This window comes from Andrena cerasifolii, chromosome 13 (assembly GCF_050908995.1).
Source record: "Andrena cerasifolii isolate SP2316 chromosome 13, iyAndCera1_principal, whole genome shotgun sequence".
Taxonomy (NCBI): Eukaryota; Metazoa; Arthropoda; class Insecta; order Hymenoptera; family Andrenidae; genus Andrena; species Andrena cerasifolii.
The window spans coordinates 6645848-6672919 of record NC_135130.1 but is presented as its reverse complement, the minus strand read 5'-3'; the positions used below and the strand labels follow the sequence as shown (position 1 = coordinate 6672919).

Below are 27072 nucleotides of genomic sequence, written 5' to 3'. Positions count from 1 at the left end.
AAGGTAGAGGCTACCAAGGATCCAAATGGGGTTGTGGATGTTGTAAAGTGGTGGAAGTGGGGAAGCTTCACTTAGTTTTAGCTGAGTGAAATTATAATTGTGAACGGGTTCAATGTCTTCGAGGCAGTAAAGTCGATTGCATTTAGTTCGGGATAATTATTTTAAATTCGAATTTCTTCTGTCACAGGTGCTGCTGGAATGCAACTGGAAGAACTAAGTAGTTAATCGTGACGGACACGCAATGCGATTTTTCGAGGCAGCCCATTTTGCACGGAAGATATAGCGACTCTGATTTAATTTCTGTTTATAAATTTGATTAAATACACAAGGCAACATTTTTATCTTGAATTTGAAAGGGAATATATATATATAGCAAGAATGTAGAGGTTTGTTCAAGCTTTAAATTGAAATTTTAAAATCATATAATATATTTAACATATAAAGTTTTATATCGGGGCAATGATAAAGACAAATTGTAGGCTGAAAGTAATTAAGGCTCTATGTGCCAAAACACAGGTTTTGAAGTAAAAATATATAAATGAATATACCGTTCGTTTTTTGAATGATTGATTTGATATTTTAATCGTGTTTCTACTTACTTGAAAATAGATTTTTTTATGAAAATATAAAATAAACAATCGAATTAAAGAACACGTTACAAGGTCCAAATTTATGAAACCTGCTAACAAGGGACACCACTTAAATGCCACACGCCGAGTTTGTTAAAGCTTTGCAATTCTGTAGAATAGTAAAATATATTCGACACGTATTTTGTTATTGGCCATTCCAATTTACTTTGCGCAATATATGGATACCGTTGCGGTAGGCGCGAAATTGAAATTAGAAAATTGTGGGTTTTTTAACTTCCCTTATTAGAGCAGTTTCCAATTATAATCGCGATTCTTTACAAATTGCCACAGAAAGCCCGATTTACTTTCAGTCTACAATTATAAAAAAGTAAAAGTCAGTATACATTCTATATCTCGGAAATATGCATTATTTAAAAAAATATATATTTAAATAACTTATTAAATAAAAGAGACTTCATCTTTATTGGTCGTCGAATAAAAATAACCCAGTGTTGTTTTTTTATTTGAAGCGCCACAAATAATTTTTTTACTCGCCGGGAATTCATCCAATTTTCTCACTTTCATTTGTATTTGTATAACTCCGCGGGAGCCTCGAGTTATTAAATAACTTTCGGATACAGATACAAATAAAAGTGAGAAAATTATTCGAAGCCTCGTATGAATTCCCGTCGAATGAAAAAATTAGTAAGCATTTTATAGCTGAATCGTTTACAATTAAGACAATCGTTTAATAACTCATAGTAAATATCTTGTATATACGTGGCAACTAGCAGTGACAAAGCTTCCTTCCAATAGAAACGTTAAATCGTAGAGTAGAGTACCGTGAAATAAGACATGGATACGTTCACTAGCTGAAAGTAAAAGATCCCGTCTCGTTCTTTCTCTTCCCTGAACTACTGTAGCTTGTGAAACGTTTACCTTAGAAGAGAATTCGAATGAAGCTGTGTAAAGGGCACCAATCACAAAGGCGGTAGGTTTCATGCTTCTTTGCCGCATATACAGCAACATCTTTTGTACTGGCAAGGGCGATTCGTGCCATCTTGCGTAGTATCTGCAGATTGCAAACAGTATCCCTACATTTTTCAGTATGAACAGTTTTGAGTATTATTTATAAAACTTTCGAGCACTAAACATTCCAAGAACTGCTACTTTTCAATATCACTAACGTCCAATATAAAAAGAAAACAACTTTCAAGAAATTAATAGAAAATAGTCGCACCGAGTACTGATAAGGGGGTTTAATACTAGTAGTACTCACGTTTTCATGAACAGATCATTGCCCTTGTCTAACACAATCTGGCCAATGTAGTTAGCACAGCCTATGTAAAAGAATTGAACCATGATCATTAAAAGTGCAATTAACATTTCGGCCGTGATTTTCATCAGCAACATTGCTCTGGCCACCTAGCGACGGTGAATAATGAACAAGAATAACTCGAGGTATCATTGCTTGAACCTAGTGAACACATTGCGCCAGCGCTAGGTTGTCGTAAGGATTCTCCGTGGCAAACATAGCGAACGGGTTGAAATTATCGAGGGACGAATGCTAGCAGGAAGAAAATCTAAGTCCCTTTTTATATTACCTCGCATTCAACAAGAAATGGAATCGAGAGAATCTTCTCGAGAACCTAGTGTTCACGAGAATCATTTCCATACACATGTTACTCACGACGTACAGGTTCATGCTCAACGAAACCACACCGATAGCAACTATTATGCAGTAATGTGGTAGCAAGGAGGTATTCATGTTCTCAATGAAACTTTAACAGATTTCAGATGTTTGTCAAATCGCTCCAAAACATGGTTTTCGAATTAAGTTATACCCACTTGAGTGCACCTTGATGCAGTTGAATGGTGGCTACTAGTTGATCATGTATCGACAAATACGTTTCACCATGAAGAACATTTAGAACACTACTTTCCAGCACCCGTTCCACGCGATCCCTATAAATGTGCGATTATTTTCCCTTTGAACATGCGTACATACACAGGGTGTTCGGCAGCAAGTAATATGGAACGAAGTGCCTGATTCTTCTTGACAAAATAAGACGAAAATGCAGAGTAACCGGATTGCAGTGGAGGCAACATTTTTTAGTTATTCATCTATATATACTATTGTATAAAGAGAGAGCCGATTTTTATGTTCGCGCAAAACTCAAGACCTATTGAATCGATCTTCCTCAAATTTTAACACGTTATTTTTGCATACTCTAGGATGGACATAGGCTATGTAGCATGTCTCAGAAACGCGTTATTAACATGTAATTTATGTGTAAACATTTCATGTGTACGGCTGTTTTGAGACCACGTGACCCGTGTACACGATAGCCTACTTCGCGCGCGCATGCGCATATTCGGCTCGCGCGATACCTCGCCCGCAGCAGTACCGTGATGTCACCACCAGATGGCAAAGCTTTTCTGCGCGCTTTCTCGCTAGAGAAGTGGATTACCGTGGACATATATGTTAGAATGATGGTGTGGTTAAAAATTGATGTTGCAGATTTATGTGTACCCCGTGTGGATGTTACTATGCCCCGGATGCGATCAAATTTGTGAAGATCATATCCACTCCTGCTCTCGGCGTATGCAATACTACCTTTACTACTCAACTTCACCCGAAATTTAGATTCTGATTTTATAAAAAAATTGTTTTTCATTTATTTATCGTTGTTGTGAAAGTAGCCACGTTCATCTAGATTTAGGTAGATATAATGAGCTGGAAGAAATTTCGTAACCCATGGTATACCGTTCGAATGTTTTTTGGCGACAGACAAAAACACACAAACACTTTCTGCTTTATATATTAAGATATACTGGTAAATCCTGGACTTATAAGAGTGAATGTTACCAGAAGCTTTGCATTGAATTATGATCCAGGAATTAACTAGGTATGTTAACTTAGGAGAAGTTCAAATAGGAGCGATGGATAATATGCGCCATCATTGCTCCGGCAAGTGATGCGCAACAACAATTCATCCTAATGTCAGAAAATCATTATACCAAGAATGTTATCTTCTCCGAAATATTACGAGGAAATCAAGCTTTTTTCAAATTCCTTAATTTCCTTAAAAGATATTAATTCTAGTAAACATGAATTAGTCACGCTAATATCTCGGGCGAAGCCGAGATGGGGGACGCTAGTTTTTAATATTTGGGACTGTGGGACCTGGAGCATACGACAGGAACTGTATGCAGCCCTGAACGCCGGGGTGCCGTGCTCCAGGCACCGCTAACCAAATCTTTAAACATTAATAACGAAAAAACGAAGCCTCCAGGGCAATTTCCTTACCTTCATTCTCGGCACATTTTGTCACGTAGAATCATGCATTTCATTTTTTACTACCTGTTGCCACCCACACTACATGTCATAATGGTCTTGCTGACCACCTGGGTTCGTTACAACTACGGTAATTCCTTGCAAGAATATAACCATCGGTCGTTTGCAACATTTCTAAGAATATTGTGATTAAAACTCATTACCCGACGATTTCGAGTAATCCGCACGCGTGTGTGCCGAAATGTACGAATGTGGACTCCGTGACAATCAGGATGGTAGCACCCAGAATCATGGTAGTGTTGAAGTGAAACATGATCCAGTAGAAGTATCGGTCTTGATCGACGAAGTACTCAACGCTGACGGGCATCATATGAGACAGATTAACGGGTGCCTCTAAATTCAAGAGTACCGACAGGAACGGGAATACGATAAGTAGGGCTATAAGCATCAAACAGTCTGTAACGATAGAGACAAATGTGACAATTAAAGCGTAATTGAGAGATTAAGACAATATCGTTTAACCAGAACGAGAGCAATAACCAATAGCTCTAGACTAGTCTAGAGTCTGAAATTGTTACCTCCGCTACGGCCCCTGGATCTGTTTCGACCCACGCGCGTTTTCATTTCTTTCAAAACTCTTCTAACTTTAAGGAGAATATTTAATTTCGTAATTTCCTTGCCAGTAATAGCCCCGAATATTTACCCTTATGATATAGTTACTTAGGTAGGAAATACTTTCGGTACTCACACAAGATGGACTTGCTTATGAGTGTTCCTCTGTCAGCAAACTTTTCTATCAATCGAAGCTCCCTCTCGTTCGTCAATGAATTATAGTTGCTTTGAATCCAATCGAAGACGTTCTTTACCTGCATGATTCTGTGCAAATTAATTAAGGTGCCCTGTTTGCGTAAAAAAGGGGATACTTTTAAAACACTGTGCTAGGGAAAATACAACTCACAAGGTAACTTTGACAACCCAGTAATTCTAATTGTTTTTCAACATTGCAGGTTTGTAAGGAATCTCAATAGAAGTGTCAGGCAATTTTTATTTTCCGCTTTTGTTCTGCAGGGTGAAAGCATCCCTTAAACTTTCAAGGTTAATGTAAACTTTCCTACTTTCCAGTATGTCTTGAAAAACATTCTAGATATAAAAAAAATTGAAATTGAAATTTAATAATTTTCTATGCTCTATAAAACTGCGCCGCCAGGATATTAAATTGCTTCTGGTGGGGAACTGTTACTTATTTAAAGTCAAGATTTAAAGAATTTCATTGCACAGTTTTATACAGAACAAAAAAACCATTAAATTCTCATATTACCAATATTTTATACTTACTATAGTTTCCAAGATACACAGGAAAATAGGAAAGTGCACATTACTTTTAAGAAGTGTTTCCGTCCTGAAGAATCAACAAGTAGCTAAAAATAAAAATTTCCTCACACTTCTATTTAGATTCCCTACAAACCTACAAAGTTTAAAAAAAAAATCGAATTTTCAAGTCGCTGAAGTTCCCGTGTTAATTGGATTCAAATCGATCCTATGAAATGAATTTGTTTCTATACCAGATGCCAGTATTCTTCCAATTGTAATTTGAGTACCCCAATGCAGTCGTTTCGTTAGAGAATCTAGAAAAGCATACCTGGTCCATATTCCACATAAAAGTGAAGTACTTCACTACGTAGATTACACACGGTACCATACCACTCACAATCTTAAAAAACAGATCCATACTGAACTCGTGTGTGGTAAACACTGCCAGCTGCAAGTATCCTGCGCTATTGAACACTCCTTTAACCGTAGGGGAGGCGTAGGGGGGCTAGTTGATACAGACGTATTATCACGACACCGTATATATATTATATGTAGCTTCATTTCAGCGAGATATATGAAATTTGTTGTTCAATTCTTTCCTACGATCCAGCGTACGTACCATATGTGCCCCGCAGTGGGGTAAATTGATGCATTTTGCCTTCGTCTAAATAACATTTTTTTCTTTCATTTTGTATGTATTTTCTCAAGTTTTCGCTTACTATGTATTATAGAGGAAGGACCAAAGTATATTTTAGCATATTTGTTATTAAGTAATTAATTCAAACAAAAATAAAAAAAAATTGAAAACAGGATAACGTATCAACTAGCCCCGGTCTCCCCTACCTGATGAATCGTTGTGCAACTCGAGTTGAATTTTATAAAAAGAGAAGACAGGTGAAAAGTAGGATAGAGCAAGTAAGGATTCTGAGTCGAACATCTCAAATTCAACGATCTGAATAACGCCAGTGATATCTCGATTCAATATCTGAAGCAACGAATAAGTAACGCGGACTGAGAGCAGCTGCTGGCATTCCAGCTCGAACGAACTATAAAGAAGTAATGGAACTTGGTACCTGCGCGGCTATGCTGAGAATAATAATTGTTAGAGCGACAGCGCCGTTCATTTTGCCAAGAATCGTGCATCCATAAGGCCAGAGACCCAGTGGCACACCTATCGACCGAATGATTTTGCAATGACGACCGCCCTCGAAGTTCATCTTTCCCCGTTCGAGTCACGACTGCGTGCAGATACATTATTTCCGTCGAGCTTTTCCCCGGGTTTTCATGTTATTCTATATTCCCTGTATTTTCGTTTTACGATTGTCACTCAAGCTGGCAAGAAATTCGAGGACTGAGGCAAAGTTTGCAACTTCTAAGGTAATTTTCTTCGTCGAAGGAAAAAAGGGGTGAATATCACCTGTGGTTTGGAGAGAGACAGTGCGTAGGGGTTGCAGGTGCCAGGGGGCGAGTATTACGGAAATTCGCGCGACACGCGTAACAGTGATCGATTATTGTGAATTTTACTCGAGGGGGACTTTACGCACGCGTAGAGGAGCCTACAACCGATCGATTGTTGGGAATGCGTTGCACTGTTGCGCCGACTTCCATGGTGAACGCACGTGTTTTAACTTCTCTCCGCATTTGTGTTAGGTTTTATAAATGTATGTCTAACTGCGAGTGAGTATGTTAGCTGAAATTGCTAATATTTGAATCTTGTGAAATATTTACATGTGTTCGGTTACAATATAAGTACTAGCGGTAATTGTGTTGCTATGTAAAATGATAATTTTGATTATTATGGCTTAGCTCGCACTATATTCCAAATTCACTTAATTTGCCCGTGAGAATACTGCTTGCAGAGGTAAATCAAGTGTGTGTAGAATCCTCTCTTTCATTTATCTGTCGTGGTGAATAGTTCTCTAAATAAGTTCAACGGGTGTTAGTATAACGATAGAGCTGGTGAAAATTATTATTAATAACGTAGAATGCGACGGCCTTCCTTGGACCAAACGATTGCGTTCTAATTGATTTCTTGTTCTTCATTCCTGAATGCTTCATTTTTAAAGCAACTTTCAATCGAAACTCGAGGACACAAACTTTCGAAATTTTCAATGTAATCGTAGCACATTCGGTCGGTCCAGAAATTCACCAAACTTGACATTAATAGATATTTAATTTGGGCCAATTGTTTTAAACTCGAATATCTTCTGTCGCAGGTGCAGCGACCATTGCAACCGGAGGTGCTAGTTAATTGTGACCGACGCGCGGTGCGTGTTTTAGAGTCAGTGGTTTTTGAAGATGAACTGACTCTGAATTAGATTTTCGTTTAAAGTTTATTAAATACGCAAGCTCAACATTTTTCTTCCGAATTTGAATGGAGATGTGTAATTTCTTAAAACATTAAATTGTAATTTTGAAGTCATGTTACATGCATATCTTCCGGGAAAAATTTGTTTCATACATATAGTGACAATAATAAATATAAATTATAAGAAAGTAGAAGTTAGTCAGGGTTGTATATCTGAATCAGTTTCAGATAGTACAATGATTTAATAACGCATAACAAATATCTTGTGTCTGTGTCAACTAAAAGTAACATCGCTTCCTTCCAATAGAAATGTTAAATCGTAGAGTAGAGTACCGTGAAATACGACATCGATACGTTCATTAGCTGGAAGTCAGAGATTGCGTCTTTTTCTTTTCTCTCACCTACTGTAGCTTGTAAATCATTTACCTTAGAAAAGAATTCAAATGAAAAAGTGAAAAGGCCACCAATCATGAGTCCCGTAGGTTGCATGCTTCTTAGTCGAATGTACAGCAACATCTTTTGCAATGGCAAGGGTGATTCGTGCCATCTTGAGAAGTATCTGTAGATTGCACACAGAGAACTAATTGTAAGAGTTTCTAGCATTAAACATTCTATGTAAGAACTAACACTTTTATATATGTCCGATTTCCAATATAAAACGAAATACAATTTTCCAAAATTTAGCAACAAGTAGTCACACCGAGTTAAGGGGGATGAACACTAGTACTCACGTTTTCGTGAATAGTTCATTGCCGTTGTCTAACAGAATCTGGCCAGTGTAATTACCACAGCCCACGTAAAATAACTGAATTACGATCAGTGTTACTGCAGTTGCCATATTGGTAGTGACTTTCATCAGCAATACTGTTTTGGCCAGCTAGCGACGGTGAATAACGAACAAGAGTTACTCGAAGCATTTTTCGTTCACCAAAATGAACATAGTGCGCAGGTGCTAGGTTTCTGTGAGGATTCTCCGTGGCAAACATATCGAAGGGGTTGAAATTTTCGAGAGACAAATGCTAGTAGGAAGAAAGTCAAAGTTCCTTCGTATATTACTTCACGTTCAACAAGAAATCAAACCGAGAGAATCTCCTCGGCAACCTGGTGTTCATGGGAATCATTTTCAGAAATATATTACTCACGATGTAGAGGTTCATGCTCATCGCAACCACGCCGATAACAACTATTATGCAGTAATGTGGTAGGATGGAGGTATTCAAGTATTCAATGAAACTTTAACAAATTTAAGATAGTTGTCAAATCAAAACACTGTTTTCGAGTTTGAAATAAATTACAATACCCACTTGAGTACTCGTTGGTGCAGTTGAATGGCGGTTACTAGTTGATTATGTATCGACAAATACGTATTACCAGAAAGAACATTTCGACTACTACTGTCCATCATCCGTTCCACGCGTTCCCTATAAATGTGCGATTGTTTTCCCTATGAATGCTTACATATACAGGGTATTCGGCAACAGGTAATATAAAACGAAGTGCGCGATACTACGTGACAAAATAAGACGAAAATGAAGAGTAACGTAATTGCGGTGGGTGCTTCGGTTTTTAGTTATTAAGGTGTAAAGGTTTGGCACTGGGGCGCCTAGAGAATGGCAACTCGGGGGTCAGTGGCGCTCGTGTCGCAGTGTGACATCTGGCAACACTGCGCCGCCCTGACCGCCGAGTTGCCTTGCTCCAGGCGCCTCAAACTAAATCTTTAAACATTAATAACTAAAAAACGAAGCCATCAGTGCGATTTCCTTACTCTTCGTTTTCGCCATATTTTGTTACGTAGAATCGTCCATTTAATTCTCTATAACCAGTTGCCGCGCACGCTACATATTTCAACGGATTAAATTGCAATGGAAGTAATTGAACCTGACAGTCTTGCCGGTCGTTTGGTTTCGTTACGTTTCTAAGAATTTGTGATTAAAATCCATTACCCGACAATGCTGAGTAATGCGCACGCGTGTGTGGTGAAATGTACGAATGTGGTCTCAGTGGTAAAAATGATGGAAACACCCAGGACCGTGGTAGCGTCGAAGTGAAGCATGATCCAGTAGAAGTATCGATCTTGATCGACGAAGTACTCAACGTTAATGGGTAGTAGCACAGAGCGAGTCTGATTACCGCATATATCTATATTGAAGAGTATTAACAGGACCGGTAATCCGATAGGTACGAATGCAAACACCAAAGAACCTGGAACAATGCAGAAATATTTGGCAACTAAAGTGTACTTGAGAGATTTAACACAGTATCGTTCTGGTTTTATGGGGTATCCCGCGACGGTCCTCAAAAAGATGCCGCGCGGCACTTAATTCCGTCATTTCTCTGACAGAAATAGCCCACGATATTTATCCTTAGCTATCGGCAGTAAATAATTTCGATACTCACAGCAGAAGACCCTGATTATGATTCTTCCTTGGTTAGCAAACTTTTCTGTCAATCGAAGCTCCCTCTCGTTCGTCAATGAATCATAGTCGTATTGGATCCACTCGAAGACGTACTGTACCTGGATGATTCTGTGTAAATTAATTGAAGTGCCTCTGTCTGCTTAAAAGTGGGGAAACTTATAAAACACCTGCGCTAGGGCAAATGCAACTTACAATGGAACTATGATAACCCATAAAGTCCGATTTTTTTTAACTCCGCACTTCCCGCCACTTTTTGGTTCTTGAGGCTGAAAACGCCCCTTAAGGGAGAACACCACTGTGACGGCCGGAAAAGTAAGCCATATCTAAGAATTTTTTCAGGAATAATTTACAGTTTTCATAGAAAATTTGTATTACCTACCTTTAGTACGCTGTCTTAAGAGACTATGCAAAAAAAAAATATAAATAGAAAAATATACATAAATTATAATATATTCATTAATCATCTAGACTCCCCTCCCCGAGCTGGTCGAATGTGTAACTATGGAACAGCAGGTCCGAAATCAAATTTCATTTTTTTTATATACTATATGAGTGTAGTTTCCGTTGTACGTACGGATTCTTTGATCGAAAACAAATTTTTTGAAATATGCTCGAAAAACTGTCCACCTTATTTGCGGAATTTTTAAACTTTTCTTCTAAAACGCACCATTTTTACAAAAATAATTTGTTTAAGAAATCGGTACGTACAACGGAAACGACACTCATATAGATTATAAAAAGAAAATGAAATTTCATTTCGGACCTGCTGTTCCATAGTTACACATTCGCCCAGGTCGCGTGGATGTGTCTAGAAGATTAATTAATATATATTAAAATTTATGGGTTTTTCTATTTATTTTTATATATAGTCCTTAAGACAGCGTGCTAAAGGTAGGTAATAAAATTTTTCTATGAAAACTGTAAATTATTCTAAAAAAAATTCTTAAAAATGGCCTACATTTCCGGCCGTCACAGTGGTGTTCCCCCTTAAGGAGTAATGTACGCTTTCCTATTTTCCCGTAGTATGTCTTGAAAGCCATTGTAGGTATAAACAAAATTATTGAAATTAAAATTCAATTGTTTTCTGTGCACTATAAAACTGCGCTGCCAAGTTATTTAATTGTTTCCGGTGGGGAACGTTTTTTCTTTATCTAAACTCCAAATTTCAAGGAATTTCATTCCACAGCTTCGTATGGCATAAAAAAACAATTAAATTCGCGTATTACCAATCTTTTAGATCGACTGTAGTTTTCAAGATATACAGTAGAATAGGAAAGCGCATATTAACCTTTACGAAGTGACGCCACCCCGAAGAAACAGCAAGTAGCGGAAAATAAAAATTGCCACACGCTTCTATTGAGGTTCCCTATAAGCCTGCAAGGATTAAAAAAAAATCGAATTTTCTAGTTACCGAATTTCCCGCGTTGATTAGATTCGATTAAATGAATTTGATTTTATAACACATGCCAGTATTCCTTCAATTCTAAGTATCGCGATGCAGTCGTATGGTTACGAGAATCTAGGAAAGCGTACCTGGTCCATATTCCATTTAAAATTGAAATACTTAATTACGTAGATCATAGGCGGTACGATACCAGTGACGCACTTTAAAAACCGATCCATACTGAACTCGTTCGTGATAAACGCTGCTAGCTGCAAGTATCGCCTGCTATTGGACATTCGTTTAACCGCACTTAATAAATGGGCGTGCAACGGGGATGCTAGCAATTGAATTTTATAAAAGGGGAAGGAATAAGTGAAAAGTAGGATACAGCAAGGAAGGATTCTGAATTCAATATCTGAGATTTAACGATCTCAACGATGCCACTGTTATCTCGATTCAATTCGAGTACAGTATGTAATGCATCCAGTAGATAAGTAAGGCGGGCTGAATGCAGCTGCTGGCATTTCAGAAAAAAAAAAATGAAACTTGGTACCTGCGCGACTATGCAGAGAATAATAATTGTTACAGCGACAGCACCGTTGATTTTGCCGAGAATCGTGCATCGATAAGGCCACAGACCCAGTGGCACACCTATCGATCGACTGATTACACAATGACGACCGCCCTCGAAGTTCATCTTTCCCCGTTCGAGTCACGACTGCGTGCAGGTACATTATTTCCGTCGAGCTCTCCCTCGAGTTTTCATATTATTCTATATTTCCTGTGTTTTCTTTTTTACGATTGTCACTCAAGCTGGAAAGAAATTCGAGGACGGAGGCAAAGTTTGTAAAAAAGGGGGTGAATATCACCTGTGGCTTGAAGGCAGACAGTGCGTAGGGGTTGCAGGTACGAGGGGTCGGGTATTACGGGAATTCCCGCGACACGCGTGACAGTGATCGATTATTGTGAATTTTACTCGAGGGGGATTTTGCGCACGCGCAGAGGAGCCTACGACCGATCGATTGTTGGGAATGCGTTGCACTGTTGCGCCGACTTCCATGGTGAAAGCACGTGTTTCAGCTTCTCTCCGCATTTGTGCTGCGTTTTATAAGTAAACGTCTAGTTGGGAGTGGGTATGTTAGTTAACATTGGTAATGTGTATCGTGTTAAATATTTACATGTGGTCCATTACTAAGTAGGGTAAAGGACCCAATTACTGGCACCTAACCAATTACTGTGATCTTAAGCTATTTTACTTAAAATAACGAATAAATATACTATAGTATATAATCTATAGTATAGATTGTAGGTTGAATTACATAATTCTTTTTGTGTATGACTTTACAACGTTTATTTATTCGTTATTTTAAGTAAAATAGCTTAAGGTGACAGTAATTGGTTAGGTGTCAGTAATTGGGTCCTTTACCCTAAGTGGTACATTTATTGCTGTGTAAAATGATAAATAGGATTATTGTGGCTTAGAGAAGTAATAAAGATAAATATAAGTTATTAGAAAGTGGAAGTCAGTCAGCATTGTATATCGGAATCAGTTTCAGTGCGTATAGTGGTTTAATAAGGCAACGCTTCCTTCCAATAGAAATGTTAAATCGTAGAGTAGAGTACCGTGAAGTACGACATCGAAATGTTCACTAGCTGAAAGTAACTTTTTTATAGCAAGTTGAATGTCCCAATTTCTGCTCATCTCCCCATTTCTGCTCATTTCTTATTTTTCTTATTATTGTATGCGTTACGTTTGTACTACAGTTGCAACAAAACAATTCTATTGTTTAAACATTTACGCGAGTGTTGCACTAGCTTGGGGCAATACATACATCGCTATTTTTCATGAGCAGAAATACAGACATTTAGAGCATTATATATTTAATTAGAAATTACTAATAGTTAAACATCTTGAAATATCTTTCTTAAATAGTTTTTGAATTGGCTGATTTATTGTTAAAGAATTAATCAATTACTCTGCAAATTTTGATCACAAACAAATTTTTTACACCTTCCTTATGACGAGTCACCTCTTAAATGAGCAGAAATTGGGACATTCACCTTATCTATAGATTGCAAATAGTTTTCCTATATCTTCCAGTATGAACAGTTTCGAGTACTAGTTATATTATAATAGCTTCTAATAGTAAACGTTCTAAGAACTATCACTTTTCAATATTACTGATGTCCTATGAAAGGAAATACAATTTTTAAAAATTTAGTGATAGATAGTCACACCGAGTACTGATAAGGGGGATGAATATTAGTACTCACGTTTTCATGAACAGATCATCGCCCTTGTCTAACAGAATTTGGCTTATGTAATTAGCGTAGCTCGTGCAAAAGAAATGAACTATGACCAGTATTAGTGCAGTTAACATTTTGGCAGTGACTTTCACCACAAACATTTCTTTGGCCAGCTAGCATTAAAAATGCACTAAGAGCTGAAAACTAATTCTTTTCTTGTCCTACAATTTTGATGGTGTAAATACCACTTTAAATAAAATCGTGGGGCCCCAGGGGCAACCAAATTAAGTTAATACTTCAACTTCTGGTTGCACATGGTGCCCCAAGATTTTATATAAAGTGATGTTAACACGATCAGAATTGTAGTACAAGAAAATAATTATTTTCTAGTCTTTTGGGCATTTTAATTTAGTTTTTCATGCATTTTTAATAAAATCGTTTAACCTTAAAATTTATTTCTTACATATTTTTTATTTTCTAGTTTTTAGTGTTTGTGGATTTACATTTCAACTCAGACTTCTCTAGAAATATCTTTTATTGCTGTATACAGTTTAAAGCTTGCTTAAACGCTATTGCTAAAGTCACTAAGAAATAATTCTTTTCTTCTACTACAATTTCGATGGTGATATACTACGAACGCCTGCAAAATTTTAGTTTTACTATTCGTACATACGTGACGGATCACTTCTCGATAAATTGTGTGTTTTCGGTAACCGCGATGCGACTAGCGTCCCGAGCGCAGCGGCTTTTTGTCGTTTTCGTAAAGAACGCGAGTGGCTGATTTCAAGTCGTTTGGATTTGTGGTTACGGGTTATATTTATTAATTTTTTCACCTCCGCGGGTTAATGTTTGTTTATATATTGTATTGTCATCCAAACTACGCACACCTGCAAAGTTTCAAAGTGAAAGGAGTGATTCTACGTGATAAAATAAACTGAAAAAGTAATGGAATGATGGGGAGGCTACGAGATTCAGATCTGAGACGCCTGGAGGATGGCAACTCGGCGGTCAGCCGTGCACGTATCGCAGGAGAGGCTTTGTAGAAAAGCTGCTGAAGTAGAAAAGGCTGACTTTTTGCGCATAATACGACTAAGCTCTACTACTACAATCACATAAATGCATGCGTATGTACATGGATTTCTTATCATGACGCCTCTCGCGGCGGCCAGAGGAACCACACAGAAATCGGCACACAAAATCACTGTGTTAAAGGTGCCGAGTCGGAACACCTGTCTATTACACCGTGGTTCCCAGTAAGATTTAATTTTAATTCCTACCACTCGTAGCATTGTAATCTTATTTTAGACTGAATCGATAACGTAGGGTGTGACACGAAAATGGTATGGGATCTCGCGAGCCCCCCGAGCGTGTGACACAAAATTATATTGCGTGATAGGTCTATCATATACTTCGTCGATGGTGATATCGTCTATCCTATACCTCGTCTGTGATCCTATACTAAATACTTGGTCGATACCGCTAGGACCCCCTTACCATTTGAGTGTCACATGCAACGTTACCGGTAATGTCTCGAAACAGATTGAAGCGCCTCGCGTGGTGGGAATTCGAATTGACAATGTGTAAAATCAGCTCGTTCGAGACCTGCGATTTCCAAGTGTCTTGGACAATGTGGCATACTCTTATTTCCTCTTCGACTAGAGTTCGTTGGGTGATATACGAAGACTATTCTTGAAATGCCACTTTTGGGAAAGTGTGTACAGAAATATTATATTTTGTAAGCTGTACCAAAGAAAGAATAAAATTCACAACTTGGTTTTTCAATTGAAAAATCTGAAAAAAATTCAGGACAATAGTAACAATGATACGTACTTACAGTAAAAATATAATTATAGTGCCAAGCCTGCTTCGATGCACAATCGGCATTTTTCAACATTTTTTGGCGTTTTTTAGTTTTCACGGCTTGGTTTTTCAATTGAAAAATCTGAAAAAAATTCAGGACAATAGTAACAATGATACGTACTTACAGTAAAAATATAATTATAGTGCCAAGCCTGCTTCGATGCACAATCGGCATTTTTCAGCATTTTTTGGCGTTTCTTAGTTTTCACGGCTTGGTTTTTCAATTTAAAAATCTGAAACAATTCTCTAATATGTGCCCCGATAACAGAAATGTCTCTGATTTTTTTCAAAATTTTTCATCCCCTAGTATAGGAGAAATTCAACAAAAACCTGATTTCCTATTTTTGCCCTTTACTACCGTCCGGGTGGAGATACGAAGTTGAAAATTGCCACAAATGTTTCTTTTTTAATAAGCTTTCGAATGATTCATCGTGAGTCGAATTCGGTTCAAGGGCACATTTTACCATCTTAACCGGCTATACCCTTTAGTATACGTCTTTCCACTTCATGTTCTCCTGATATATTGACCAAAATCTGGCAAAAATTTTCAGAATGCACAAAATTGGGCTATGTACTAGGAGAACATGATATCGAAAGAGGTGGCACTAAGTAACGTCTTCGGAGAGAGAATCGAGGATGCCTTCGAAGCTGAAATTCAGAATACCTCTTTTCGCTTCATGTTCTCCTGATACCTGGGCCAAAATCTGGCAAAAATTTTCAGAAGGCACAAAATTGGGCTTTGTACTAGGAGAACATGATGTCGAAAGAGGTGGCACTAAGTAACGTCTTCGGAGAGAGAATCGAGGATGCCTTCGAAGCTGAAATTCAGAATACCTCTTTTCGCTTCATGTTCTCCTGATACCTGGGCCAAAATCTGGCAAAAATTTTCAGAATGCACAAAATTGGGCTATGTACTAGGAGAACATGATGTCGAAAGAGGTGGCACTAAGTAACGTCTTCGGAGAGAGAATCGAGGATGCCTTCGAAGCTGAAATTCAGAATACCTCTTTTCGCTTCATGTTCTCCTGATACCTGGGCCAAAATCTGGCAAAAATTTTCAGAAGGCACAAAATTGGGCTTTGTACTAGGAGAACATGATGTCGAAAGAGGTGGCACTAAGTAACGTCTTCGGAGAGAGAATCGAGGATGCCTTCGAAGCTGAAATTCAGAATACCTCTTTTCGCTTCATGTTCTCCTGATACCTGGGCCAAAATCTGGCAAAAATTTTCAGAAGGCACAAAATTGGGCTTTGTACTAGGAGAACATGATGTCGAAAGAGGTGGCACTAAGTAATGTCTTCGGAGAGAGAATCGAGGATGCCTTCGAAGCTGAAATTCAGAATACCTCTTTTCGCTTCATGTTCTCCTGATACCTGGGCCAAAATCTGGCAAAAATTTTCAGAAGGCACAAAATTGGGCTTTGTACTAGGAGAACATGATGTCGAAAGAGGTGGCACTAAGTAACGTCTTCGGAGAGAGAATCGAGGATGCCTTCGAAGCTGAAATTCAGAATACCTCTTTTCGCTTCATGTTCTCCTGATACCTGGGCCAAAATCTGGCAAAAATTTTCAGAATGCACAAAATTGGGCTATGTACTAGGAGAACATGATGTCGAAAGAGGTGGCACTAAGTAACGTCTTCGGAGAGAGAATCGAGGATGCCTTCGAAGCTGAAATTCAGAATACCTCTTTTCGCTTCATGTTCTCCTGATACCTGGGCCAAAATCTGGCAAAAATTTTCAGAAGGCACAAAATTGGGCTTTGTACTAGGAGAACATGATGTCGAAAGAGGTGGCACTAAGTAATGTATTCGGAGAGAGAATCGAGGATGCCTTCGAAGCTGAAATTCAGAATACCTCTTTTCGCTTCATGTTCTCCTGATACCTGGGCCAAAATCTGGCAAAAATTTTCAGAAGGCACAAAATTGGGCTTTGTACTAGGAGAACATGATGTCGAAAGAGGTGGCACTAAGTAACGTCTTCGGAGAGAGAATCGAGGATGCCTTCGAAGCTGAAATTCAGAATGCCTCTTTTCGCTTCATGTTCTCCTGATACCTGGGCCAAAATCTGGCAAAAATTTTCAGAATGCACAAAATTGGGCTATGTACTAGGAGAACATGATGTCGAAAGAGGTGGCACTAAGTAATGTCTTCGGAGAGAGAATCGAGGATGCCTTCGAAGCTGAAATTCAGAATACCTCTTTTCGCTTCATGTTCTCCTGATACCTGGGCCAAAATCTGGCTAAAATTTTCAGAAGGCACAAAATTGGGCTTTGTACTAGGAGAACATGATGTCGAAAGAGGTGGCACTAAGTAATGTCTTCGGAGAGAGAATCGAGGATGCCTTCGAAGCTGAAATTCAGAATACCTCTTTTCGCTTCATGTTCTCCTGATACCTGGGCCAAAATCTGGCAAAAAATTTCAGAAGGCACAAAATTGGGCTTTGTACTAGGAGAACATGATGTCGAAAGAGGTGGCACTAAGTAACGTCTTCGGAGAGAGAATCGAGGATGCCTTCGAAGCTGAAATTCAGAATACCTCTTTTCGCTTCATGTTCTCCTGATACCTGGGCCAAAATCTGGCAAAAATTTTCAGAATGCACAAAATTGGGCTATGTACTAGGAGAACATGATATCGAAAGAGATGGCACAAAGTAACGTCTCCGGAGAGCAAATCAAAGAGCGAGAAGTGGCGCAGATGTTTCGAGACAGTGACTGTTCTGAAATTTAGTATACCTCTTTCCACTTCATGTTCTCCTGATATATTGGCCAAAATCTGGCGAAAATTTTCAGATATCTCTAAAATCAGGCTTCGTAACAGGATAACATGACGTGGAAAGAGGTAGCGCAAAGTAATGTCTCTGAAGAGAAGTAGAAGCCTTGAACGAAAGTCGATAGAGTTTGAGAGTAGAGAATGGCATATTTAAAGTAGTGCATTAATGCGAAGATTTTTAAAACTACTCTGCGTGGAAGGATCATTTTAGGTGTTCTTTTTAGCATGTCTTTTATATGTGATTTGGAATAGGAAGGAGTAAGTAGTGCTCGTTAAATAAAAAAACTCTTACCACTTAGCTGCAATTTATTCAAATAAGTGAAATGCAATACAATGAAATGTTACAAGTGCAACTGGGTAATTCGGCTGAAGCAGTATCTTGTGCAAATTTCATATCAATGAACACAGTCGAAAATGCAGCCGGTTTAACGTCTTTTATGTAAAAATTCCTTACCTGTAAAGCAGAAATATACACGATTAATAATCGCTCTAGTTACAGTATGTGAGATTAGTTACATCGCATCGGCACACTCTAAACTCTAAACATGTCACACATGTACAAGCACGCACACGCACAGCATTTCAACAGATTTCAGAGTAGGTAGTTGCTGAATTGGCCGCTGCTCGTGTCGCACCCAACGTTACCGACTGATTCTAAAATAAGATTACAGTGCTACGAGTGGTAGGAATTAATATTAAATCTTACCGGAAACATAAAATCTAAAACGACTAATTTCAATCAACATGTTGCATAATGAAATTATTCCCTTTACTAATATATTTTCATACGTGACAAAATGTTGTAACGTTTCTCCCATTTTCAATAATAGACAAGTCAAGTTACTAAAAATATTTTTCTTCTTACAGGTTTTAACTTCGGAATATTTCGACGGAATGATGGAAACCTTGATAGTAATCACAAGAAAATAGTGACTTTATATACCTTATACTTTATTGTAACACTGTAAAGGCCTTTTATGCAAATATATAGAAAGAAACATGAAACAAACTGTATTATTATTCAGAAATACCTTTTACATATTCCTATCCAAATTTCAAATATCTATGGTATTTCCTTAAGAATACCATAGATTTCCTTTGTTAATAAGTCCATATTGAAGAAAATTTTGCAACTAGTGCCCATGGAATACTATTCAGAAATTACAAGCTTCGAGTCTTTCAAAAGCATCACATTAACCGAGAACTGTTTAAAGGCCCATGAAAGGCGTAGCTCTTGTTTGCTACTTTAAGGCGATGCCTTCGAAGCTGAAATTCAGAATACCTCTTTTCGCTTCATGTTCTCCTGATACCTGGGCCAAAATCTGGCAAAAATTTTCAGAAGGCACAAAATTGGGCTTTGTACTAGGAGAACATGATGTCGAAAGAGGTGGCACTAAGTAACGTCTTCGGAGAGAGAATCGAGGATGCCTTCGACGCTGAAATTCAGAATACCTCTTTTCGTTTCATGTTCTCCTGATACCTGGGCCAAAATCTGGCAAAAATTTTCAGCAGGCACAAAATTGGGCTTTGTACTAGGAGAACATGATGTCGAAAGAGGTGGCACTAAGTAATGTATTCGGAGAGAGAATCGAGGATGCCTTCGAAGCTGAAATTCAGAATACCTCTTTTCGCTTCATGTTCTCCTGATACCTGGGCCAAAATCTGGCAAAAATTTTCAGAAGGCACAAAATTGGGCTTTGTACTAGGAGAACATGATGTCGAAAGAGGTGGCACTAAGTAATGTATTCGGAGAGAGAATCGAGGATGCCTTCGAAGCTGAAATTCAGAATACCTCTTTTCGCTTCATGTTCTCCTGATACCTGGGCCAAAATCTGGCAAAAATTTTCAGAAGGCACAAAATTGGGCTTTGTACTAGGAGAACATGATGTCGAAAGAGGTGGCACTAAGTAACGTCTTCGGAGAGAGAATCGAGGATGCCTTCGAAGCTGAAATTCAGAATGCCTCTTTTCGCTTCATGTTCTCCTGATACCTGGGCCAAAATCTGGCAAAAATTTTCAGAATGCACAAAATTGGGCTATGTACTAGGAGAACATGATGTCGAAAGAGGTGGCACTAAGTAATGTCTTCGGAGAGAGAATCGAGGATGCCTTCGAAGCTGAAATTCAGAATACCTCTTTTCGCTTCATGTTCTCCTGATACCTGGGCCAAAATCTGGCTAAAATTTTCAGAAGGCACAAAATTGGGCTTTGTACTAGGAGAACATGATGTCGAAAGAGGTGGCACTAAGTAATGTCTTCGGAGAGAGAATCGAGGATGCCTTCGAAGCTGAAATTCAGAATACCTCTTTTCGCTTCATGTTCTCCTGATACCTGAGCCAAAATCTGGCTAAAATTTTCAGAAGGCACAAAATTGGGCTTTGTACTAGGAGAACATGATGTCGAAAGAGGTGGCACTAAGTAATGTCTTCGGAGAGAGAATCGAGGATGCCTTCGAAGCTGAAATTCAGAATACCTCTTTTCGCTTCATGTTCTCCTGATACCTGGGCCAAAATCTGGCAAAAATTTTCAGAAGGCACAAAATTGGGCTTTGTACTAGGAGAACATGATGTCGAAAGAGGTGGCACTAAGTAACGTCTTCGGAGAGAGAATCGAGGATGCCTTCGAAGCTGAAATTCAGAATACCTCTTTTCGCTTCATGTTCTCCTGATACCTGGGCCAAAATCTGGCAAAAATTTTCAGAATGCACAAAATTGGGCTATGTACTAGGAGAACATGATGTCGAAAGAGGTGGCACTAAGTAATGTCTTCGGAGAGAGAATCGAGGATGCCTTCGAAGCTGAAATTCAGAATACCTCTTTTCGCTTCATGTTCTCCTGATACCTGGGCCAAAATCTGGCTAAAATTTTCAGAAGGCACAAAATTGGGCTTTGTACTAGGAGAACATGATGTCGAAAGAGGTGGCACTAAGTAATGTCTTCGGAGAGAGAATCGAGGATGCCTTCGAAGCTGAAATTCAGAATACCTCTTTTCGCTTCATGTTCTCCTGATACCTGGGCCAAAATCTGGCTAAAATTTTCAGAAGGCACAAAATTGGGCTTTGTACTAGGAGAACATGATGTCGAAAGAGGTGGCACTAAGTAATGTCTTCGGAGAGAGAATCGAGGATGCCTTCGAAGCTGAAATTCAGAATACCTCTTTTCGCTTCATGTTCTCCTGATACCTGGGCCAAAATCTGGCAAAAATTTTCAGAAGGCACAAAATTGGGCTTTGTACTAGGAGAACATGATGTCGAAAGAGGTGGCACTAAGTAACGTCTTCGGAGAGAGAATCGAGGATGCCTTCGAAGCTGAAATTCAGAATACCTCTTTTCGCTTCATGTTCTCCTGATACCTGGGCCAAAATCTGGCAAAAATTTTCAGAATGCACAAAATTGGGCTATGTACTAGGAGAACATGATGTCGAAAGAGGTGGCACTAAGTAACGTCTTCGGAGAGAGAATCGAGGATGCCTTCGAAGCTGAAATTCAGAATACCTCTTTTCGCTTCATGTTCTCCTGATACCTGGGCCAAAATCTGGCAAAAATTTTCAGAAGGCACAAAATTGGGCTTTGTACTAGGAGAACATGATGTCGAAAGAGGTGGCACTAAGTAACGTCTTCGGAGAGAGAATCGAGGATGCCTTCGAAGCTGAAATTCAGAATACCTCTTTTCGCTTCATGTTCTCCTGATACCTGGGCCAAAATCTGGCAAAAATTTTCAGAATGCACAAAATTGGGCTTTGTACTAGGAGAACATGATGTCGAAAGAGGTGGCACTAAGTAACGTCTTCGGAGAGAGAATCGAAGATGCCTTCGAAGCTGAAATTCAGAATGCCTCTTTTCGCTTCATGTTCTCCTGATACCTGGGCCAAAATCTGGCAAAAATTTTCAGAATGCACAAAATTGGGCTATGTACTAGGAGAACATGATGTCGAAAGAGGTGGCACTAAGTAATGTCTTCGGAGAGAGAATCGAGGATGCCTTCGAAGCTGAAATTCAGAATACCTCTTTTCGCTTCATGTTCTCCTGATACCTGGGCCAAAATCTGGCAAAAATTTTCAGAAGGCACAAAATTGGACTTTGTACTAGGAGAACATGATGTCGAAAGAGGTGGCACTAAGTAATGTCTACGGAGAGAGAATCGAGGATGCCTTCGAAGCTGAAATTCAGAATACCTCTTTTCGCTTCATGTTCTCCTGATACCTGGGCCAAAATCTGGCAAAAATTTTCAGAAGGCACAAAATTGGGCTTTGTACTAGGAGAACATGATGTCGAAAGAGGTGGCACTAAGTAATGTCTTCGGAGAGAGAATCGAGGATGCCTTCGAAGCTGAAATTCAGAATACCTCTTTTCGCTTCATGTTCTCCTGATACCTGGGCCAAAATCCGGCAAAAATTTTCAGAAGGCACAAAATTGGGCTTTGTACTAGGAGAACATGATGTCGAAAGAGGTGGCACTAAGTAATGTCTTCGGAGAGAGAATCGAGGATGCCTTCGAAGCTGAAATTCAGAATACCTCTTTTCGCTTCATGTTCTCCTGATACCTGGGCCAAAATCTGGCAAAAATTTTCAGAATGCACAAAATTGGGCTATGTACTAGGAGAACATGCCGTCGAAAGAGATGGCACAAAGTAATGTCTCCGGAGAGCAAATTAAAGAGCGAGAAGTGGCGCAGATGTTTCGAGACAGTGACTGTTTAACAAAGAGACGCAGAATTTTGGAGCGCCTCTTATTTGCAACTTTAAGGCGATGCCTTTGAAGCTGAAATAGCCACTAAACATTTGTTGTCATATAGCATGTATTTAGGTTATATTTTCTGTCACTTCGAGGAGCCGACCACATAATAATCTCGCGTATCCAGTCTGCGCATTTTCACTAGCCCAATTCAACATTCAATACAATTTTGTACATATAATGTTTGTTGATAACTGCTTTCTGCAGAGGACGTGTAATAAGTGTATTTCATGTTCTGTTTCGGTGCTTTGCTAATAAAAAAATGTCTAACCTAACAAATTTCATTTTCTGGGGACATTCCCTCATCTATTTTCCCTTTTCACTTAGAATTCCTTACTGCTAACGTAGAATATTGTAGCATAAGCACATTTCAAGTAATTAAAATGTACAATGAATTTTCTACGTTTACAGTACCAGCCGACTTTCCGTTTAAATTTTTATAAGTATAATGGAACAGCTGAGAATTTCTTTCCTTATTCAGAATAGAATACAGAAATAGCAAACAGCTCCCTCTCGCGTTCACCGGGTATCATCGATCTATCGGTATTACCATTTCTGTGCAGAAAAAAATGCTGTAATACCGACCTGCCGAATCGGCCAGGTCACGTGACGTGTCTACCCCCTTAAGTTCTTCGTCAATCTAACAATTCCGAATAAAAGTATGATCCCTTTGGGAAGTTCTTTCTCCTTTACCCTCTTCGTTTTTTATTGTTTATGTAAACGAGATATAGAACGGAGGAACATGTTTCTTGTAATAGTTTATTAATCATCCCCACCGACTCTTCAGTGTATTTACATATAAAAATCGTCGACTGAGCTAAGGACACATTTCACGTCCAACGATTCTAGGCACTTTGACGCTCGGTTCCGTCCACCAGGAAAGGAGCGAAATTTCAAAAATGAATCGCATTGGGCGATAAGCAAATATCCCGCTTTTATCTCATTATCAGGCAGCCGTTAATGGTGGCCGAACATTCGAAAGGAAGCTGACGAAACCGAGTGTAAATATTCAAACATTTAGACAGGAATATCGTCATCAGTCTAATAAGTGCAATCACTCTTCAAGGGCGATGTGATGCGCGCGTACTATTACATAATAAAACTTAATTATTCAATTAACGCGCAGACCACTGTGAGCATAAATATCCCTCAAGTATAAATGTCCGGAGAACAGATCCGTCCCGCGTCGATTTAACACTAGAACGCATGGTGGAACGTCAATCGCGCTCTCACTTCGCGATAAGGACACGAGCGATGGATCTAGGACGTCGAGCCAATCGATCGTATCGCGTAGAAAGCGATCGAGGTTCACCATGCCGAAAGAAAACAGGGAAGAACGATTGATAGCTCGTTATAGGCAGTCACGCGAAGGGAAACACACATGTACAATGCAACGGGGAAGAATAAGGTCGTTCCATGGATGTACTTTCGTTGCGACTTTTCAAATCGCGCGCGTCGGAAGTGGAGCGAGCTGGAAACTTAGTTCCCCTGTAACTCGGGAACCAAGCCTCGGATTGCAAAACGGTAAAGGACTTTTCGATTCCATTTGTCACGAAGAATCTGCATGTTTCGGCTCGTCGCGAAAATTAATTTAATCTCAGTTTCCCTGGGATCCTAATTAAGATGGGTAATTGGAACTTGACTTTCAATTTCCCATGCTTGTCTCTCCTGTTCCTGGGGAATAGAGTCAGGACCTCGTCACATAACGTGTGACGTAAAAATAGCGAGCGACCGTAACATGCGCGAGACTTTTTTCAAAGGCTGTCCGCTGATTTATTTCGCGTCGTCTCCGGCTGTACGTGACCGAACTTAATCGGCTCGGTTCACGACCGCTGCCTGCTCGATCCAACTTACTCGTACATCCCTGGAACAAGAAGCTTTCGTCATGCGCGATTGAAACGCGAAAACTGTTCAGCTCTGGGACGATTGCTGATTGTAAAGTTGAACCTCGATGTCTCTAATAGATTCGAGACCATCAACACCGGGATTGTATCACTAGACACTCAGTGATACTCATATAAGGCATTTTAAAAAACAAGTAATATATTATGCTCCGAAATAGCTGCTATGTTCCTGAAGAGAAACAGATTTCCCTGTATCGTTTTAGTGAGACAGAAGATGGTCTCAAATCCACGAGCAGTAACATGTTACACCATCTGGCATACTATCCCAACCAGCTTTCCCTCCCCGTTATCATTCGATAACGCACAATGGACCCATTCAAAACTCTTCCGCTCGCTGGAAAAAAAAAGAAGAAGAAAACGAAACGCTACAGTATACTGCGAGTTCTAGTCTCCAAAAGGAATAACTCTAATACGCTTATAATTGCTCGAGTCCGTTACCCCTGGAAGCGGCAACCCGTCGATCTCCATGTACAAATATGGCTGCCAGTACAGAGACTGACCCCGCTGCCGTTTCCAGGGCTAATCGGAGCCTCGACACTGCTTGGTAAATGCATATTCGTGTCGCGTGGGTGAGGAAGTGACGAGGAGCGATGGAGACATCTTGCATCGATTAACTGATTTCCTAATTTTGAGGTTAGAAATCTGCCTCTTCGCGGTTACTTAGAAGTGATCCTTATGCAATCGATGCAAGCGGCCTTCCGATCGCTCTAGGACGAAATGAATGGCTAGATTAAGGTACAATCATGGTATACAAGCTTACACATGTTCGTCGAGTAAAAGCTGAAGACAGGGAGGACGAAAGTGGACGAACCGCGGACTTCCGTGGAGCAAATCCCTATCCACGTCTTGCAAACCTCTGGTGCAAGTTCGAGCTTTCGCTTGGGGAACCGTTTCTTTATTCCATCGAGCACTCTGACCCCGAGGCGGAATTTGATTCATCACCTGCATCCTAGTGGGACAATCCTTTGGTTGTCGTTTAAAATGTTCGTAAACAGGAGGGCGATGGTCACCAGGATCGGTGCAGTTCGGTTGCACGAGTTGTAACGTTTCCCTTCTTCAAGTGGCACAAAATATGGGGACCGTAACGCTAACTTATCCTAAGGGCTATCCTAAATCGTCGGCGTACACACGTTCCGTTCGATCGTCGCGTTACACAGCCATTTTGTCTTCGAACGCGCCGCGAAATGGCGCGTGTTTGCCTCGGGAAAAGGGGAGAGGAGCTTCTTCTGCGTGCTTCGAGCGGAGAGAAATGCGAGGGAGACAAGGAAGTGTATAGAAACTCCTATATTCAAAGTTTCGTGAACTGCTATCGAATAAAGTGAAATTTGGGAAAAATCAGTGTTCAAGATTAGAAGATTAATGGAGGCTAATTTTAGACTTTTCTGCTGCCATTCAAGATCACATTAACACTAATCAGCGGCTCCTTCACATCCATGTCTCAATTTCATTTTTCCCCAAGAGGATAGCCACAAAGTAACCAACTCGACATTCCAATACTGTGAAGCCTCTATCGACCAGGTGAGCAAAAATTCTCAGCACGCAAATATATTAAGCATATCTTCCTACCTGTTCCATATGTTCCCTGCAACTCCAGAAAATAGACCCCTGAAACGTTGAGACACCAAACACCCCGCGAAAAAGTGACAAAAACGTCTGCAAGCCCGAATTCATTCCCAGTGGGGCTGAAACTCGAGCACCCCGTCTCGGGTTCCCCAAAATCGAGGCAAACGGCGCGTCTACGCTTCGAAGAGCAAACGTCTCGCCTTGGAGCGTTTGACGAGCGAGCCAAAGGAAGGATGGAGGAAAGGAATCATGTGGGTAGTCGCCGGTGGCGTGACACAGCAGAAACTCGAGAGATCGAGTGGTCGCTCGCGCTAGCTTGGCCCGAAGAAGCCGAGGGTCTCCAGGGTCCTGGTGACCCTCTCGATCAGCTGGTCCTTGTACCGCCAGATGGTGGTGTCCAACACGCTCTTCTCCCTGTACTCGACGCAGGTCTTCTTCAACGACTTGACGCAATCGGCGCGATAGTGCTGCAGCTGGGCGTCCTCCGTCTCTATGGGGTAGCTGGTGCATCCGGCGCCTAGACAGGCCAGCGGGAAGTGATTGTGCAGCGTCACCACCCTCTCCGGATTGTGGAAGCACTTGATGTACTGATTCGGCTTGGTGAAGTTCTTGGAGCGATAAACGTGCTGCAGCATGTGCATGTATCTGGGAACAGAGGATGCGTCTGTGTAGAATCTTCCATCTAGGAATTGGTTACAATTCTCATAAATACA

The 27072-nt window shown here is 39.9% G+C and overlaps 3 protein-coding genes across 5 annotated transcripts in view; all 3 read right to left on the bottom strand.

Moving 5' to 3' along the window:
* Nucleotides 1–1325: 1325 nt before the first annotated feature.
* On the bottom strand, nt 1326–2646 carry LOC143376006 (uncharacterized). The gene is made up of 4 exons (XM_076825787.1): nt 2418–2646; nt 2260–2350; nt 1849–1994; nt 1326–1641 (listed from the first exon to the last, which is right to left on the bottom strand). The coding sequence occupies exons 2-4, from the start codon at nt 2335–2337 to the stop codon at nt 1326–1328; spliced, it is 540 nt and encodes a 179-aa protein (XP_076681902.1). The 5' UTR covers nt 2338–2350; nt 2418–2646.
* Nucleotides 2647–7768: 5122 nt separating this feature from the next.
* Nucleotides 7769–9029, bottom strand: LOC143375935 (odorant receptor 49b-like). The gene is made up of 4 exons (XM_076825598.1): nt 8791–9029; nt 8218–8719; nt 7913–8045; nt 7769–7849 (listed from the first exon to the last, which is right to left on the bottom strand). The coding sequence occupies exons 2-4, from the start codon at nt 8340–8342 to the stop codon at nt 7799–7801; spliced, it is 309 nt and encodes a 102-aa protein (XP_076681713.1). The 5' UTR covers nt 8343–8719; nt 8791–9029; the 3' UTR covers nt 7769–7798.
* Nucleotides 9030–23637: 14608 nt separating this feature from the next.
* LOC143375922 (uncharacterized) overlaps nt 23638–27072 on the bottom strand; it is a 54006-nt gene continuing 50571 nt past the window's right edge. For all 3 annotated transcript variants that reach the window (XM_076825570.1, XM_076825571.1, XM_076825572.1), the window contains one exon: nt 23638–27004. In XM_076825570.1, coding sequence (XP_076681685.1) covers nt 26671–27004 — 334 coding nt within the window. In that variant the 3' untranslated portion in view covers nt 23638–26670. The remainder of the gene's footprint in view (nt 27005–27072) is intronic.